The sequence below is a fragment of the Ixodes scapularis genome, unplaced genomic scaffold, assembly GCF_016920785.2.
Source record: "Ixodes scapularis isolate PalLabHiFi unplaced genomic scaffold, ASM1692078v2 PGA_scaffold4__175_contigs__length_147842914, whole genome shotgun sequence".
Lineage (NCBI taxonomy): Eukaryota > Metazoa > Arthropoda > Arachnida > Ixodida > Ixodidae > Ixodes > Ixodes scapularis.
In genome coordinates, this window is record NW_024609879.1 from 11,326,136 (window position 1) to 11,342,717 (window position 16,582).

At 43.4% G+C, this 16,582-nt stretch overlaps 1 protein-coding gene and 1 non-coding gene across 2 annotated transcripts in view; both read left to right on the forward strand.

Annotated features, from left to right (window-relative positions):
* The first annotated feature begins 4,532 nt into the window (after positions 1-4,532).
* LOC115330940 (venom metalloproteinase antarease-like TtrivMP_A) overlaps positions 4,533-16,582 on the forward strand; it is a 107,589-nt gene continuing 95,539 nt past the window's right edge. The window contains exons 1-2 of the mRNA XM_042293382.1: positions 4,533-4,593; positions 10,416-10,591. Of these exons, the coding sequence (XP_042149316.1) occupies positions 4,533-4,593; positions 10,416-10,591 (237 nt within the window). The remainder of the gene's footprint in view (positions 4,594-10,415; positions 10,592-16,582) is intronic.
* On the forward strand, positions 11,878-11,959 carry Trnas-gga. Its single transcript has one exon. It is a non-coding gene; the product is annotated as a tRNA-Ser (tRNA).

The window sequence follows — 16,582 nt, forward strand, 5'->3', positions numbered from 1 at the left end:
TGAGAGCTGTTTACCTCCGTAACGTTCGCCGTCAATTTTCAGTTCAGTAGGAGGTGGATCACTAGGGCTGGAAATCAAAGTTCCTACAGTGCTCTAGATTTTCTTCGGGTCACCTAGGATGCTCATAAATTTATTTATATAATATTCTCGTCGTGCCTTTTTTAGATCAGAATTTAGTTTGTTTCGAACTTTTTTTGAACTTGACAATGATATCTATATTGTACTCTACCAACTGAGCTAACCCCTGGTTAGCTCAGTTGGTAGAGCGCTCCACTTGTAATGGAGAGGTGCCGGGTTCGATACCCGGACCAGGCTGATTTTTTCGGTCGCGGACCAGTCACCTAGCTGTGTTTGGAGATTTGTGTTTGTCCTTTGTCCCTCTTGCTCCTCTTCCTCAAAGATTATTTTCGTTGTCTTGTCCAACTCGCTTTCACCTTTGCATTTAATTGCGTTGTAATCATATCTATATCTCTTAGCTTGAAAAAATTATGTTATAATGAGTCTCAATATTTTATTCTCTTATATAGCGTAGGAGTCTCCCAAGGCTTTCTTTCTTCTTATGTGTTTTCAAGGTTCTTGGCGGGAAGGCATGATCGTATAAATATATGAGCTTGCTCATATCTTTATATTAGCAAGATATCATATAAAGATATGAGCTTGCTCATATCTTTATATATATGAGCAAGCTCACATCATAATACGCGTAAAAGACCAATATCTCTAAGACGAGTTAAAAACAGAGCGTGCAATAAGCGCCTCGTTACCGAGTAGGATTCTAAAGTGTAACTGTTTATGCTCCTGATATATTTGAGAAAATATTTACGTCGCGGAGAGCCAGACGCTTAACATTCAAGCAATACGTCTGGAACAGTCAATGGTTTAATGCAGTGCACACAGTCGGAAGCCTCTTCCTTGCGCAGAAGATGGCCGTGAGTGAGGTGCGTCTTCTCTATCCTCAGTCGGCACAATACAACCTCATAAATATGTTCACTGTGCCGTGCACTCTCCCACTCACTGGGCAATGGATTTACTGTATAGAGCGTGTTATATTTTCATCGCACTGACGGTGCCAGTTTCAGGTGACACGAGGTTTTACACGTCTATGGTAATCCTTATTTAGGATATTATGCAATTTCACTTCCCTCTCACCAGCAGAACGGGCTGCGGGATATTCTTTTTTTTATTTCCAGGAATTCTAACGTGGCTAGTAACTCAACACAACTATGTCTATCCTTTTTTTTTTTTTCTGGAAGCAAGATTAATTTTGTTCTCCAGCTCTGTGATTAACGGGATTTTACTAGCTTTTAGTGATGTGAGTGCTTGCAGAAAACTAAGTGAGTCATTGAAGACAACAGCGTGCACGCCGCCTGTTTTCACAGTATGGTTAAAGGCAAGACGTTGACCGCATAGTTATGCCGTTAGAATGGTGGTTGCGGGTGAAATTCTTTGGGTACATCAAACAGAGGGTCCGGCCATGCCACATCCAACAACTCTATCTTTCTTCGGGTAATCCATGTACAATGAGCAGTGCACTAAATTTATTTTGTAAAGTTCAAAAACCTATTGTCCCATGGACTCTGGAGAAGAGTCTTTTTTATTGTATTTGGTAAGTGAGCAGTCACAGAAAATGAGGTTGCAATCCCATGGGGCTACAGTTTGTAAGATAGGGGTTACGGGCATTGGACTAGTCAGTCAAATAAAATCTACAGTGCGCGCGTTTCTCATGCTGAACAGAGGTATAACAGTGGGATTGTTTACAAAGGTGCGTTTGTGTCTTGTTTCTGCCACACCATCTTGGAACGGGTGTAGGGGAACTGAACGAACCAATTTAGAAAAAAACATTTATTGGGGCGCTGTCTGCTTTCGTGTGCTGTCAATACTCGGCCGATTAAGTCAAGACAATCCACTTTCCAAAGACTTTGCCATGCCGTCAATTATCGCGTTCATTTAGGCTTACGAATGGCCAGAATTGAAAGACTATCTAAAAAATGCGGCGAGGTCATTGCTCATGCATTGCGATTTAGGTGAGTTAAGGCAAAGCGAAAGCCTCCGGCACCATTCGTTGCTGTCTAACGCACCCGATATTGCAGCTACAACGACATATTAGTTTTAAAGCGAGCAGCGCTCACTCACCGGGGCACCGCCCATGTCTCCCCGCATCCCTACTGAGCCAGTCACGTGATTTCAAAATCCCTCTCCTAGGTACTGCGGCTAACTTTAGACGCGGTTAGTGCTTTGAGCAAACGGGCCCTGATGTTTATTTCTGTAAGCGTTTAAGTAATTCACGATTAATCAGCGAATGATAAAAGCACCTGCTGTTGAAATGGACAGAACTGCAGGCCCACTTTCGTGTGAAAAATGTGTGCCATTTTTACAGTACGTGGAAGGTTAGCCTTTAGATATTGAACATAGCCACCAAGAACTGGACAAGGATAATCCTGATTGTTTTATCTAGATTCCGCACTTAAACATGCTGTGAAAGTAATTAAGAATTGCTGGAAGGAATTCGTATTAAAATATCGTTGATAAGGGCTATTTAGGAGACCGGCCCGATATTTCTGAGATTCAAAATGGATATTAGAACGTTCTATTCACTCCGTCTAAAATGAATAAAGATCAGCTCAAAGCAAACATCATGGGTGCACGTGTGCTGTATCAATTTATTTTATTTTCTGTACTCGCTGAGGGATAGAAAGACAAAGCAAGAACTGTTTTCCATTCGCCTTTTACAAAACTGACTTTAGCACAGTCATGTTGAGTTGTTTCATAATAAGAAAACATTTATTCTGACATATAATATTTCATGTCGGCCATCGTATTGAGACCTGACCATATCTATGAACGTCACACATTGCTAAAACTTTATACAACTTCGACTATAAGGAGCTGGAGCAGATAGGAGTCTGCAGTGCCAACGACAACAAAAGGTCTACCGTGCGAATGTATCATCTGGTTATAAAAACCGTTAGGGTTGAGTCCGAGCGCTTTTGGGAGGTAATGAACATAACAAATAAAAAAACACAAACACGATGCGGGACGACAAATAATATAAATGCTAGTCTGAGATAAAAAAAAGATATGTGAATATACACCCCGATTCATGTGTTCTAACTTAATTAATAATAATAATAATAATAATAACCATCATCAACATCATCACCATCATTGTGATCATCATCATCAGCAGCATCATCATTAAAAAACATTGTTTTCCAGTGCCGTCAGAACAGCGCCGGAGTAGGGACAGACTTGCTCTAGTATTGGGGGCACGTCGGCCCATCTCCACCACTATTTAAAAAAAGAAGACAAACTAAGGACGCTGGTGTAGGCGCATTATAGCCAATGGGCTCGTCGCAACAGAAGAAAGGATTTCTCATTTTATTGATAGATTACATAACATACGGTATTCATCTCCTCATCTAATCACCTAATCAACCCTTGTATTTCCTTAAGCTTAAAAAAACACTCGACCAAGGCAGGATATTATTTGATAAAAGCAAATACATGTTTTAGCTCACTCGTTCTGTGGCCCCTTCACCTCTAGAACACTTCCGAACCCCTTCCCTTAGCACTCTAAGGCTAAAAGCCTCGCACTAAAGCCAACTTGAGAAACTATCCTACAGCCGATTCGGGTGAATGTGTGTTTACGCACACGAACTAAAATACAACGAAAAAGGGGTAATTTCGATTACCTGCACAAACAGATTACCCGCTGAAACAAAAAAGAGTTCTTTTTTAGATAATATGGGCTCAAAGTATGGCTACATTAACTTTTTGATAAAATTTAAAAACGTATAGCTATTATTTCTCTAAATAAATTTAACTAAAATGGTAACTGTCGATAGCATATGAATAGGCCTAAAGGCATATGGTGTTTAGTAAGCAAAATTTACAACGAATCCGAAGATTCAAGGCTCCAGATTTGGCAGAAAAAGGTAAAAAATGTGTGTTTTTTTCTTTTTTATTATGGGCATGAAATATGTTAAAGCGGTTTGGTCAAACGGCCATGCAACTTACGATAACAAGAATAATTACTGAGTGATTCTCCTTTACCCTTTTATCAGAACTGCCAGAACTGAATAAAAAAAAACAGCCTAAACGAAGCGTTTTACCTAGCTTTAGTCCAAAAAATTTGTGGAGAAATAAAAAAATAAATAACCGGAGTGGGTTAGTTTATAAGCGAAATGGGGCTAAATATATGTTTTTAAGCGAATCAAAACACACACTTAGACACGCATGTTCGATTTCAAATGAAACCACACTACAAAATCAACACTCCTAAAGCAAATATCTTATACTGCGTCAACTACATCCAAATCTCTTGTAAAAAAATTTCAAGAACGCAACAACTGCCGTTGACCATTAAAGAACACACTATGCGCTCTTTCATCGTTTTTACGTAATTTTCCGGTGCCGTTTAGCACCAGAAAATAAAAAGGTCAATACTGAAGGGGTCAATGTATTGAACTAACAGGATGTTCATTTTCTATAAAAACTCATGATAAAACAGCTAACACCTTGTAGAGAAGAAAATGATGCGGTATATTTTTATGTGCGCTTTGTCGGCTTTAATCCAAAATGCCACTGCGAGAGGTATGTATAATTTTTAGTAAAATTCATTGGTTTGTTCCTGACAAACCACTTAATTTGGAATTGTAAGTTTAGTAGATATCATATATACTAGTGCATACGCGTGCTTCCGTATATGTCAAAGCAATTTTACAGAACCACCATTACGCTTTGTGCCCCACATAGCTTGTTGGAACTGAGTACAAAATATTATACGCCATGACAAAATGTACTAAAGTTTGTTATACAGAGAGCATTTGGAGTGTTTTTAAATATTGTATGACACTTTCGGTGATCTGAGGTTCAATATCGTAGTAATGCAGATATTTACATGAAGAAACAGATGTGTGTTACCGAGACAACCCTGATTTCTATCAGGCTTGCCAACCTATTCAAGGTGTAACTTGTCGCACAGCACACGACCCGCAAATGTTCGTCAATGCACAGCTTTAGCTAGACGTAATTTAGTCAAACATATGCACACGATGCTTTGTAAACGGACCCTTGCATGCTAGCTAGCATGTTGGAATGTACTCAACAAATGCGCGCATAAAATTAAAACTTAAGCTGTTTAAAATCTGTTCGAAGATGCAAGTACCGCTTTTCTAGTATTTACACAACTGAAAAGCAACTTTTGATAATCGAATCAATGAAGAAGAGCAGTGAATATGAGACGACGTCCACAACTCCTGATAACATGGTCGTCGTACTGATTTTTCCTCATCACTTACTGATGGCCAGCACAAAACAGAATGGGCAGAAAGGCTGCGTCGGCGTTCAGCTGGTACTCGTGTTCAATTATCGTTTCTATCTCTGGTCAGCGACGGCTTTTGGTGGGTGGCATAGAAAAATCAGCTCTACGGCTTCCCTATCCAGGAGGTGTTAGCGAAGTTCATTAATGTTAAGGGAGCTCGATTTTCAATAACCGGATAAGGAAACGCTATTGTTTCTTACAGTGATTACACCATCCACAATATCTCTCGCTACACTTTGAACTCCGTGTTTTCCAAGTGTCTGTTTTGATTTCATTTATGGAAGGACACTAACATTTTGTTACGCTTCAGTAATGTTGAAAGGATATAGTTTTTTTTTACAATGTTTACCGCATACAGATTTCACAAAAAAAATGTTTGTGATTACACGCTAAGCTTTTTTAGTGATATTACGGAGACTTCTAAGTAGTCGACAGGCTTAACTCTAACACCAACATCATAAATTGCAAATTCAGTAAAACTAAGTAAAAGTACCGTGCACTTATGTTTTCTTGAGTAAGTAGTACTGGGGGTCTGCGCTGGAATGTTCCACCGGTCAGCACACGACAAGATCATGAAATGGCTGGCTAATTGTGTAGTTTACAAATATCTTAATGACATATTGTTCACTCAAGGTGCTATGATAAAATTAGCTGAAATTTGAACCTGGGATCTTTCAAATTTATTCATATTATGACACTATATTTGTCTAAAATAGTCCTTTCTGTGCCTTTCGAAGCCTTACCGCAAGTACGGCAGAATATTGTAGTCTATATTTTTGTTTCTCATTGATACCGAACCTCTTGTTAAGAATTTTTGAGAATTTCGTTTTGATGTGCATATCGTTCCCGAAAAAAAAATCAGTTTACTCAATCGTTTTAATCTATTCGGCTACTAAAATAAAGTAGCAATATCCGAAAACTTTTATGAATCGGGTGCTATTTTATGTTAGCTACATAAACATGCCAGCCTGCTATTTCTGTAGGGTTAGAGGTCATGTTTAAGCAACACCTAATTATTTTTTCCCGGGAGAAAAGCCTTATCACTGAAGCGAGCTGCGTTCTTGCCTACTCCTATCGCAATCTGCAAGCTTTCACTGATTAGAATTTTCCACGCCTGATATAAGGGGGTGTTTTATTTTAACACGAGAATATTTTTTTAAAGGAACTGAAGTAAGGGTAGAAGATGGTCGAGTCGGTGCTTGTTCGAAGAAATAAAAAAGAGAGCAAAAATGAACACAAGGACGAGAAGAAGAAAAACAAATACAGCCCTGACTAACGAAACTCGTTCTCTTTCAAAACAAAATAGGTTGACCCCAAAAAATATTAAAAAAAACTGTACAGGGATGTATTATATTACACTCACGGTAACATAAATCTGACAGTCTGATTAATAAGAGATAAGTCACCACCAAAAGGGTTCATTGATTCAACACCGGCACAAACCTCACGTCCAAACTTTTCCACTGCCACAGAAGACAGGTTCAAAAAGCAATCTAAATTACTCTAGCGATCTTTCTCTGATATTTGGACAGTGTTTCAACATTATATAAGTGTGGAGTACAGCCTTATCCATTACTAGGTACAGCGAGAAGTCCCGATGCAGCGCACCGTCAAAAAAGAGAGTGCTCACGAAGCCGGTCGTTTACTCATCTGCCCGGTTGTCCTATAGACTCTTTGCACGTATGCCAGATTACTGCCGCTATTGCTGACCTTCTTTTGTCCTACGGAGATGCGTAGCCATTGAAGCGGGCGTTCACGAGCGTCCGGAAAGGCCAACGCTTGGGAGAGCAACAAAGGAGAAACTATCATGGCAATAACCTTTCCTGCTGTGGTAATGATGAAGTGAAGCAAACGCAAAAAGTAGAAGGAAACACGGAAAGTCGGTTATGGCGCCGCCCATGCACGGCTGCTGCAAAGCGTCTATATAAATACTTCCACAGGAAAGAGAGATTGTGTAAACCACACCGACCGCAGACGCAACTCATATAGTGCGGTGTATTCACATAACAAATGTTTTTGTCTTCCTTTTTTTTTCAATTGCGGAGTGTATAAAAAGTGTCCCCGATAACTTGCACAACGCTTGGCCAATAAAAAAAAATGGAGCGCTTGGCGAGAGTTAAATTAACTGTATATGTTTTTAAAAAACTTTTTGGGAAACACCACAACTTTTTAGTGCGTCTAGTGTTTGAGTTTACTAGGAATATTTAGTTAATTTATAATTACTCGTTTAAAAGCCAAGGTGTGTTTTGGTAACCTGTAGAGCCCACTAAGGAACACTCAATGAAGGTGTTTTTAAATGATATACATTGCGCGCTTGTCTTTCTTAACCTAAAAAGAAAGCCCGCGAAATTAAAAAAAGGAACCTTGTGACAAGGTGCCCGCGCGTTGCGATTGCAGCGCTCTCATACGTGCTCTGAACGAACAAAGCCCACCTTATCGCTCTCGCGCTATACAAGACAGGGCTTCGTGTTTGTGTGGACCCCAAGATATACTTCAGCACCCGCTGCCGCATTTTGGAAAGGGTAGAGAGAGCGCGTGCGCGAGTTCTACCCGCGATAACGTATTCACTGGAGGCAACGGAAGAAAATGATAATTTTATTTGTTCATAAAAAAATAAGGTAGTAAAAAAAGGCAAACAAAATGCATTTGAAAAAACATTAAAAAAAAAATAGACGCGCAACACGTCTCACCGGAAAAAGTCACGGGGAGTATTTATCATGTTATCCCTAAGACGACTTGGAAGCGAAAGCCCACGCACCGACGTAAACGTGATAGCGAACCTCCGAAAACAGCACGCTCTCTGACGACGCAGTTTATATACAGTTTGAGCGTGATTTCGTCGTTTTCGTGTCGTCGATGTGTTCTCGCTCACAGACTTTTTGAAGGTCGACTGAACGATGCGACATATAAGGCTCGCCTTACTAAAAAGACAAACAGGCAGAGTTGTCCTTGATGTTGACATCGTTCTGACGCGGAGATTTAGTTATAATGGCATCAAGACCGCGTCATGAAGGAGTCTCCAGCTTTAACGTTAATCTGACAACGGTTCAAAACAGTTCTTTAAACAGAGTTGGCTGCGTACAGAACGTGCCTGAATTAATGCCCACCTGAAAGGATACAGAACTCACATATTTTTTAACACGTCCGCTGTTGCACTCCTAATAATACGCCCAGGAATATCGCGGCAAATTTGCGTAATTGTTACCTTCAATGCGCTTGGCGTTGTGGGCTTGGTGCTGTAGACATGGTCTTTCACGTACTTCCACAAGAAGACATCAAGGGGCGTCACGCTCGGTGACGTAGCAGGCAATGCCACAGACCCGTACTTCCCTTCACACTGTTCTTGCAAGGCTCCGTTGAGCTAGGCTTGAGGCTGGCTACAGCTGTGAGCGGCGGCACCGTCGTGCTAAAGCAGGAGGTGTAGAAGGCGTGCCAATAGAAGACTACAGCCGAAATCATCCACTGCACCTGCAAGGATCTCGTTCTTACGGGGGTTTCCAGTTGGCGTCAGGTCAAAAAAGACGGGACAAGCGATGCTGCCGTCGGTGATCCCCCACTGGGCGTTAAGGGCCGATTGGTACTGATGTCGCGACTGCGCCAGCCAGTGGGGATTTTTCTCGCTCCAGTAATGGGCGTTGAGGAGGTTTACTTGGTTGTTTCGCGAAAAGTTTGCTTCAAAATGTCCACAGCACGGTGTTGAAAAAGTCTGGTTCTTCAAATTTGATCGTAATTCGTTTAGCAAAGTCAGCTCTGTTTTGGGAGTGACTAGCCTGAAAATTCTGACGCAGCTAAACGTGGGAGGGTGAAGCCTAGATTCCTTCAGAATCCTGCAAACGGACGGTTTTAGTACAGCTACATCAGTGCTCACGTCACGCACGCTAGCCTGAGGGTGGGCTGCTATGTAAGCCAACATGTCTGTGCCGATGTTGGCACTTTTTTTTTTTCATATTCTAGAACCCAGGCGAACAAGCTTAGAAAACTAGTTTCGCGTCCGATTTGTTACCATCACGTGACATCCCTGGAGATATCTCCCATTTTTTCAAATAATTCTTTTTTTTTTAAATTTTGTTAACACAATTGTTGCGTTTGACGACGTGAGCGAGTTATGAAATCCAAAGGATGGTACCAGTGGGGTTATGCTATGTTTCAGGTCTCGCTTGAATCGTGTCACAAAGAGACGCTTTATTGCATAATGAAAAAAAAAAAAGAAATACATTTTTGAACTTCAACTTTGGCCTGTCTGAAATTGACGTGGAACTGAACTTGGGTTTCAGTTCCACGTCGCGGACACGATCTCTTATCATTGACGTTGTATTCGTAGTTATTTTGGTGGATATTGCTGGAGTTTGTTCAGAAATCTCGCGTAAATCATCTGTTCACAAGCTCAAATACACCAACAAATTAAGGTTAGAAAATGATTTTTCTCTAAAATAAAAAAATAAAAACTATTATTTTAGTTATTAAATATTTTATGCAGTACCAAGTTGGTCTGTGTCATAAGCGTCTGGATTCAGTTTATGCTATAAAGTTATATTATCCGTCGTCCGAACGTCCGAAAGTGGCGAATATTAATTAACCTTTCATTTAATATTTATTTGCATAAGAAGTGAAGTGGGTGATTCGTTCGATCAAAATTCTTCGCTCTCAAGAAGAGTCGGATGTGTGCTTTTTATATTAAAATTAAGCGATGATGCGTAGGAGAGTACTGAGCGTGAAATCGTGGCGCGCGTTTGAGACATTTCGAGCACGAAGGCGGAGGCACGCGCCATTTTTTCTTTCGTGGGGATCTTCCACGGTAAAGTTGTTCTCTCAATTGCTAAGCCCAAAAGTACTTCAAAAGGCCAGTAGAGGCGTAAGCATACCGAAAGACAGATTTAAATGCGAAACACACGAGCAATGATGTTGCCCTTTAAACACATGCAAACAATATCCTAACCGGAAGTCTCACCTGCGACATATCATGGCGGCCCGGAGTTACCCGAATACCATGTATTAAATACATTCGCGGGAATATTTATGTCACTATTGCTGTAGGACGGTAAAGAGGCTTTGTATTTGACTATTAAGTTCAGCTTTATTGATGTTTTTACAGGTGAGTCCCGAAACTTTGAAGTTGCTTATCCAAAGCTCCTTGAAAGCAGAGGCATTTTAAGTGAAAAAGTGATCCACATTAAAGAAGGCCTAATACTTCACTTGGAAAAAAGTTCAATACTCTCAGAAAACTTGGTTCTAACAGACCTCAGTGGCAAGGAGCCAGTTGTAACTCCGGTAAGCATTACTATTAAACATGCCCTACAATTAAAATAGAGCCGTCAATCATAACTGCACGTCTATATAAAAAAAAAGAGTACCACACATTGCAGGCTATGCACTCCACGTGGCGCGCTTAGGTAACACAGTGCTCTTAAGAAGACGCATGCTTGATTTTGTGACCTGCCATAAAAAAAGCAAAGGACAAGACAATTTTAAGCAGCCTGCATGAGAAAAGGATGTAATCATTCAATATACAACGAACAAAGACAATGTTTAAAGCTACATTTGCAGCGCGAAGAAATTTGTAGTTGGCGCCCGCTGGAGCCGCCACGAGTTACGTGGTAGACCCGTGGGCCGCCGCGCTGCGCCACTGCCGCCTGAAGTTAAGCATTTAACACGCGAGCGCTGTAGCTAGGCGCTGGACACCACTCGCCACTCGCCGCTAGGCGCACCACACGCGCACCGAGCAGCTTTATCTGTATCGACCAGATCCGAGCGCCGCGGCGCCACGCGAAAGTTACGTAGGGACGCCTGCACCGGTTGCTATGGATACAGCAGTGCGCTGCCGCGCGGCGACCGTTTTTATCGCTGCTTCCCCTGCCTTAAGCATAAAACACATGAGCGGCGAAACTGGACGTAGCGCGGCACTACGCATGGCGCACTACCTGGCGACACACGGAGATGTATGTGTATCCAAGACACATGCACGCAAAAGCCCGTCGCGCGATCGGCACATAGTTGCTGGGCCACCAGTGGCGCCGATCGTAGAGCGACTGCCAGTACGTCGCTTTAAAAAAATGACCTTATCTCCACGTAGTGAATGATGTTGACTCGGGCGAAGCTCTGGTGGTGCTGATGATACTGATTTTATTGTTCATAGGTAGTGCTGATGGTGCCGATTATTTGTTATTGCTCATAGGTAGTGCTGAGTTCCGGGTTGCGTTTCGACTTCATTATTGCTGCTTTATGGTCGGCGAAATGCAGAGCCAGTGGTTATTCTAGCGGATCAGCTTGGAGCCTTTAGAAACCGTGGGAACGCATCTCCACCACTTAGGTCAACGGTCCATGCCAGAAGGAGGAGCTGTGGTATGGAACGTGGTTATTTACGCATTTGAGCATTTGACTGCAGCGCCCTCTCGTCTATAAACGTTGAGCCAAATCATGCAAAGTTTAACGCGATTATATACGCATTTGACCGCAGCGCCCTCTCCTGTATAGACGTTGAGCGGCTACATGCAACGTTTCATCCACATCCCCAGCTCTTGAGTTACTACCACATCTCGGAGCCCCCTACTCGTCCCGCAGTCGTGGCCGAGTGGTTAAGGCGATGGACTGGAAATCCATCGGGGTCTCCCCGCACAGGTTCGAATCCTGTCGACTGCGCAAACATTTTTTTTCTTTTTATGTGAGCACGGACGCCGTCCGGACGGACAGGCGGACAAGGCTAGACACTAAGGAGTTTCGTCCCTAACACAATATTTATGCCCAAAACGTAAATTAAAGTATTCAAATAAAAAAAAACGGCATAAACGTTGTTGTGCTACCATTATATCAGTATTAGAGCAATAATGTGGAAGAAAACATTAGCGCAAAACGTATGTTCACAGCACTACCTCCGTCGTGTTTGTTTTTTGTTTTTTACCCAATACACTTCAAATAAAAAAAAATTAAAAATGAAAATCGTTTCAATCAATAATTGTGTAGACTATATAAACATATATTTCAAAATTGATTGCAACGTGTCCAACTTCGCAGAGACAACTGAAGGTGCAGGGCGGGTCAGTCTTGAAGAAAATACACCGCTGAAGGTATGCGGACCCCAGAACGCCGCTACCAAGGCATTCAGGGGTCCGAAGAGGCTCAGATGGAGCACAAAAATCTAGCGCAAATCGCTTGAACGAGACCCGACCAGTTTTCATGAGAGTCTTGGCGCTCTCGTTCGAAAGTACATGGAGAGGCTTCATTGACTTTATGTCAGGAAGTCACATCGAATGCAATAATTATCAGGTGTTACGATAGGGACAGTCAAATGAACAGTTGCAAAGCGTTATTCCCGAGCATCATAAAAACATCACGCATGAGACAAAATACCTACCAACGCACTCCAAAGTACTCACCCAGCAGAGAACTTCTGAACCACATAACACGTTTCTTCGCTCCCCGCCGGCATCGAATGGCTGGCTCGACAAACCTGACAACGCCAAAGGTCTTTCACGTACAAAGTGCATTGTTTAGGCATCCTTTCTATTCCCCTTGTGCTAACTCCTCCATCAGCTGTGGCAGTAACATGCCGGCAAACAGATTCCCCACCTTGAACTCAAACCACCAGCTCCAAACCAAACTCGGGTGCCCCCGTGCGAGTGTGGCCTCGGCTCGAGCTTATACCGAGGGCTGTTCTTTTTTCTTCTTCAATACATCGAGTTGTGAGTTTGCGCTTGTCTCTTCTCTCTTCCCTCTTCTCTGTACCTTTCTATTTGTGCGCAATTTTAACCATGTTCAATCATTACCAACTCGCCCAACTAACCACTTTACTACAGTCTATTTCTTGTGCATCGGGCTTTTCCTCTGTCTACTATAATCTACCCTACACAGACCCTATCATTCTCGTCAACCTGGCCGCCCAATGTGTGTGCAGCGCCCGAACCGCATCCTGGCACATCAAACAAGGTACTTGTCCTGTTGAACTTCTAGGACTGAGTGGCTTCCTTGCACCATCCGTTGGTCACACAAGAAGGATTTGCAGAATCTTAAGATCTGAGTATTGGCGCCAGGCCCGATTCTTCAAAGACTGCCTATGGGTCGCCTGTGGTGCACGCGAGGGCAATTTGGAGAGGCAACGGCGTTCCTTTCCGAAAATGAATAGGACATTGGCTGACGTAACCGAGTTTTTGTGGCAAAGAATTCGGCATAACCTCCCAAAAAAGAAAAGATCTGTGTCAGCTGCAGGACGATTTACCAACCTCGGAAATGTAGCGGTTCACCAGAACCTAGAAACAACCTTGGGTCTGGGTCCCAAGTTTTGCCTTGAACCGAACCTGCGACCACCGGAGCTTCTTACTTTGGCAAGGAAGGTTGCCTACAGAACCAGTGAAGAGGTTAGATCAAGATGCGTTTCCGAATGTGTTGACGCTCTATCTGGCCTCAAGGGGAGTTCATGCCCAAGATCCTAGACAAGTTGTTAACTTTTTGGTTGACAACCAGCAGCGTGTCTTGGAAGCGGACAAAGAAAGCTCTTTTGTGATACTGCCCGAAGGCATGTATAATGAAAAAGCATGCGCAGCGGTTCAGGAGAACTTCCGGAAAGTGCAGATAGTCCTGAAGAAGGCCAAGAGCCAGGCACTCTCCCTTTGTCAACGTTTCACGTTGAACCAGTTAGCAAGCAACATCAAAAAAGCTGAAGGGCTACACCTTGAAGTCTTCTTTAGTGCCAAAACACACAAGGAAGCCTGCCCTTTCCGAGCAATTGTCACCGAAAGAGGGTCATGGTAACGGCAGATGTCGGCCTATCTTCAAAAGCACCTTTCGGGTGTGAAGATTACGGATCCCTTTAGAGTCTGCAATTCGGAAGCCGTCGTTGAATTACTAAGGTCAAATGAACTGTCCAATCACAGTGTTTTCAGCGTGGACGTTCAAGATCTTTTTTACTCGCTTCCCCACGAACATCTACTTGCCTCTGTTAAGTCCTGTATTGAGTCCCACGGTGAGCTCTCGTTCCGTAACTCAAGTGGTGTACCTATAGAAAGTTTTCTTGAGCTGCTACATTTCTATCTTAATTCGACATTCATTGGGTGGCAAAACGGGGTATTCTTGCAAAAGTCGGGAGTCTGTATAGGCTCTTGCGTTGCACCGGTCCTAAGTGATATTTTTCTTGCGGGGGTCGACCGCGCCATTAAGACGGCCATAGCGTCTATGCCAGTTCTTGACGTGTTTAGGTATGTAGACGATTTTCTGCTAGTGTACCAAAAGACATTGGACAATAATGTAATTAGTAGCATCATGGACATATTCCAGAAGTGCGGTTCAGGACTTATTTTTACCTGTGAAACTCCTAAGGAAGGTGTGTTGCAATTTCTAGACCTTTCTCTATCTTTGCAAACAAACCACCTGTGCTGGTCATTTTCACCCCGTTCTAAAAAAGGTTTACTGCACTATACGTCCTCGCACTCAAAAGTCGCAAAGAGAGGCATGGCTCTTTCCTGCCTTACTTCAGCCCTAAAGAAGTCATGCCTCCACACCATCAAAAGCAGTTTTAATACTCAAATTGAGAGGCTTACGGCGTCTGGCTTTCCAGCGCAGGTGCTAACCGAAGTGGTAGGAACTCTGATAAAAAAGTAAAAGGATGCGAAAAAGCTGCACGTGATATCGACAAAAAAAGAGTGGTGGTGGTTCCGTATATACACAGAATATCTCACAATCTCAAGCAGGTAGCCAATAGGTACGGAGTCCCCTTGTGATGTCGGCACCCCAAAAAATGGGTCAAATTTGTTCTAAAGTTCGAGCAAAAATAGAAAATATTACAAAACACAGGTGCCGCACAAAACACGTCCGCCCTTACGTGCCCTGTTCAACCAGAGTGGTTTATAGCATTCCCCTTTCCTGTGGCAGATCCTACGTAGGACAGACGGGACGGTGTATTAATGACCGGTTAAGGGAGCACAATCTTTCTCTAAATTCAACAGTGGGGGGTCACCTACCTCTGCATTGTCAAGCGTGTGAGTGTACACGTTTCTTTACGAAAAGCTCGATAATTGGCAGATTCACCGAAAAACACACTCGCGAAATTTTTGAAGCCTTTAGTATACTCCGCTTAGGCGAGCGTTGCGTCAGCCATCCTTCTGTGGCTTTAACCGACAAAGAAATAGCCTTTCTACAGTCGTTCGAGTGTGGTTGATGGTGTGTGTCCTCCGCGTGCTCGGGTGCCCCCGTGCGAGTGTGGCCTCGGCTCGAGCTGATACCGAGGGCTGTTCTTTTTTCTTCCTTCAATACATCGAGTTGTGAGTTTGCGCTTGTCTCTTCTCTCTTCCCTCTTCTCTGTTCCTTTCTATTTGTGCGCAATTTTAACCATGTTCAAGCTCACTCGGAGTCATACCGCCGCTTCTCGGCCCCGTCGTTGTCGTTCGTGAAGATTCGTTTGTTGCTAGTTGAGATGGTGATCTCACGAGACCTTCCGTGTCACCCCTGGGAGTGCAAATAACTTCGCAGGCGACTAGATTGTTCTCACGAGATAGTTTGCGACGCACACAGCACCAAACCCCAAACGAACCGATCAAACAAACGGTCGCCATATTTGCTTCTCCGGCGCTCGCGGCTAGGCGCACCGCGTGCTAACATCCGGCCGACCAGATCGGAGTGGCACCGCGCCGCGAGGTGCGCACGTTACAGCGACGCAGAGACGCCAGCACCTGTGGCCATAGATGCTGGTGTCCGTTTTCACCGCTTATGTTTGTCCCCTGCTTTACGCCGGAGTCGTCCAGCGCCGCCGGTGAAATCACCGGAACCCCGGCGTCGCCGCCACACTTTGGGTGTGGAGTGCCGGCTGAACGCCTCTGTCCACACCGCTACCGGAAGGGTACACTGCGGCGCACCGCCACCGTCAATTTCTGGCCTGCGCACAGGTCTATCACGTGGTGCTTGCGGTCTTTCGGAAGCTTCCTATGATCTCTAAATGTTTTTTTTTTATTGATATTCGTTCTTTCATTGCACTTCAAACGAAGTGTAACAATTAACTTTGAGATCCCGCTGGCGCTTACGAGATATTCGTTTCGAGTAGTAAATATAGCTCTAAAAATATTTGTTGCAAATTCCCTCCTAAATTCGTTTTATGACATCCTTTTGCCCATTCCGTTCCGCTCCCGCAAACACCGCGGAAGGAAAAAGCTAGCTTGACTCAAGTTTGGCATCTCAAAGGGCATGAAGTGGGCCGAATAGTGTTTTGCTCCGAGAGGCCAGACAGGGCTTGGGTACTTTGCATTGGCCCTCACTAACCGGAGGAAAGTCACTAATGGA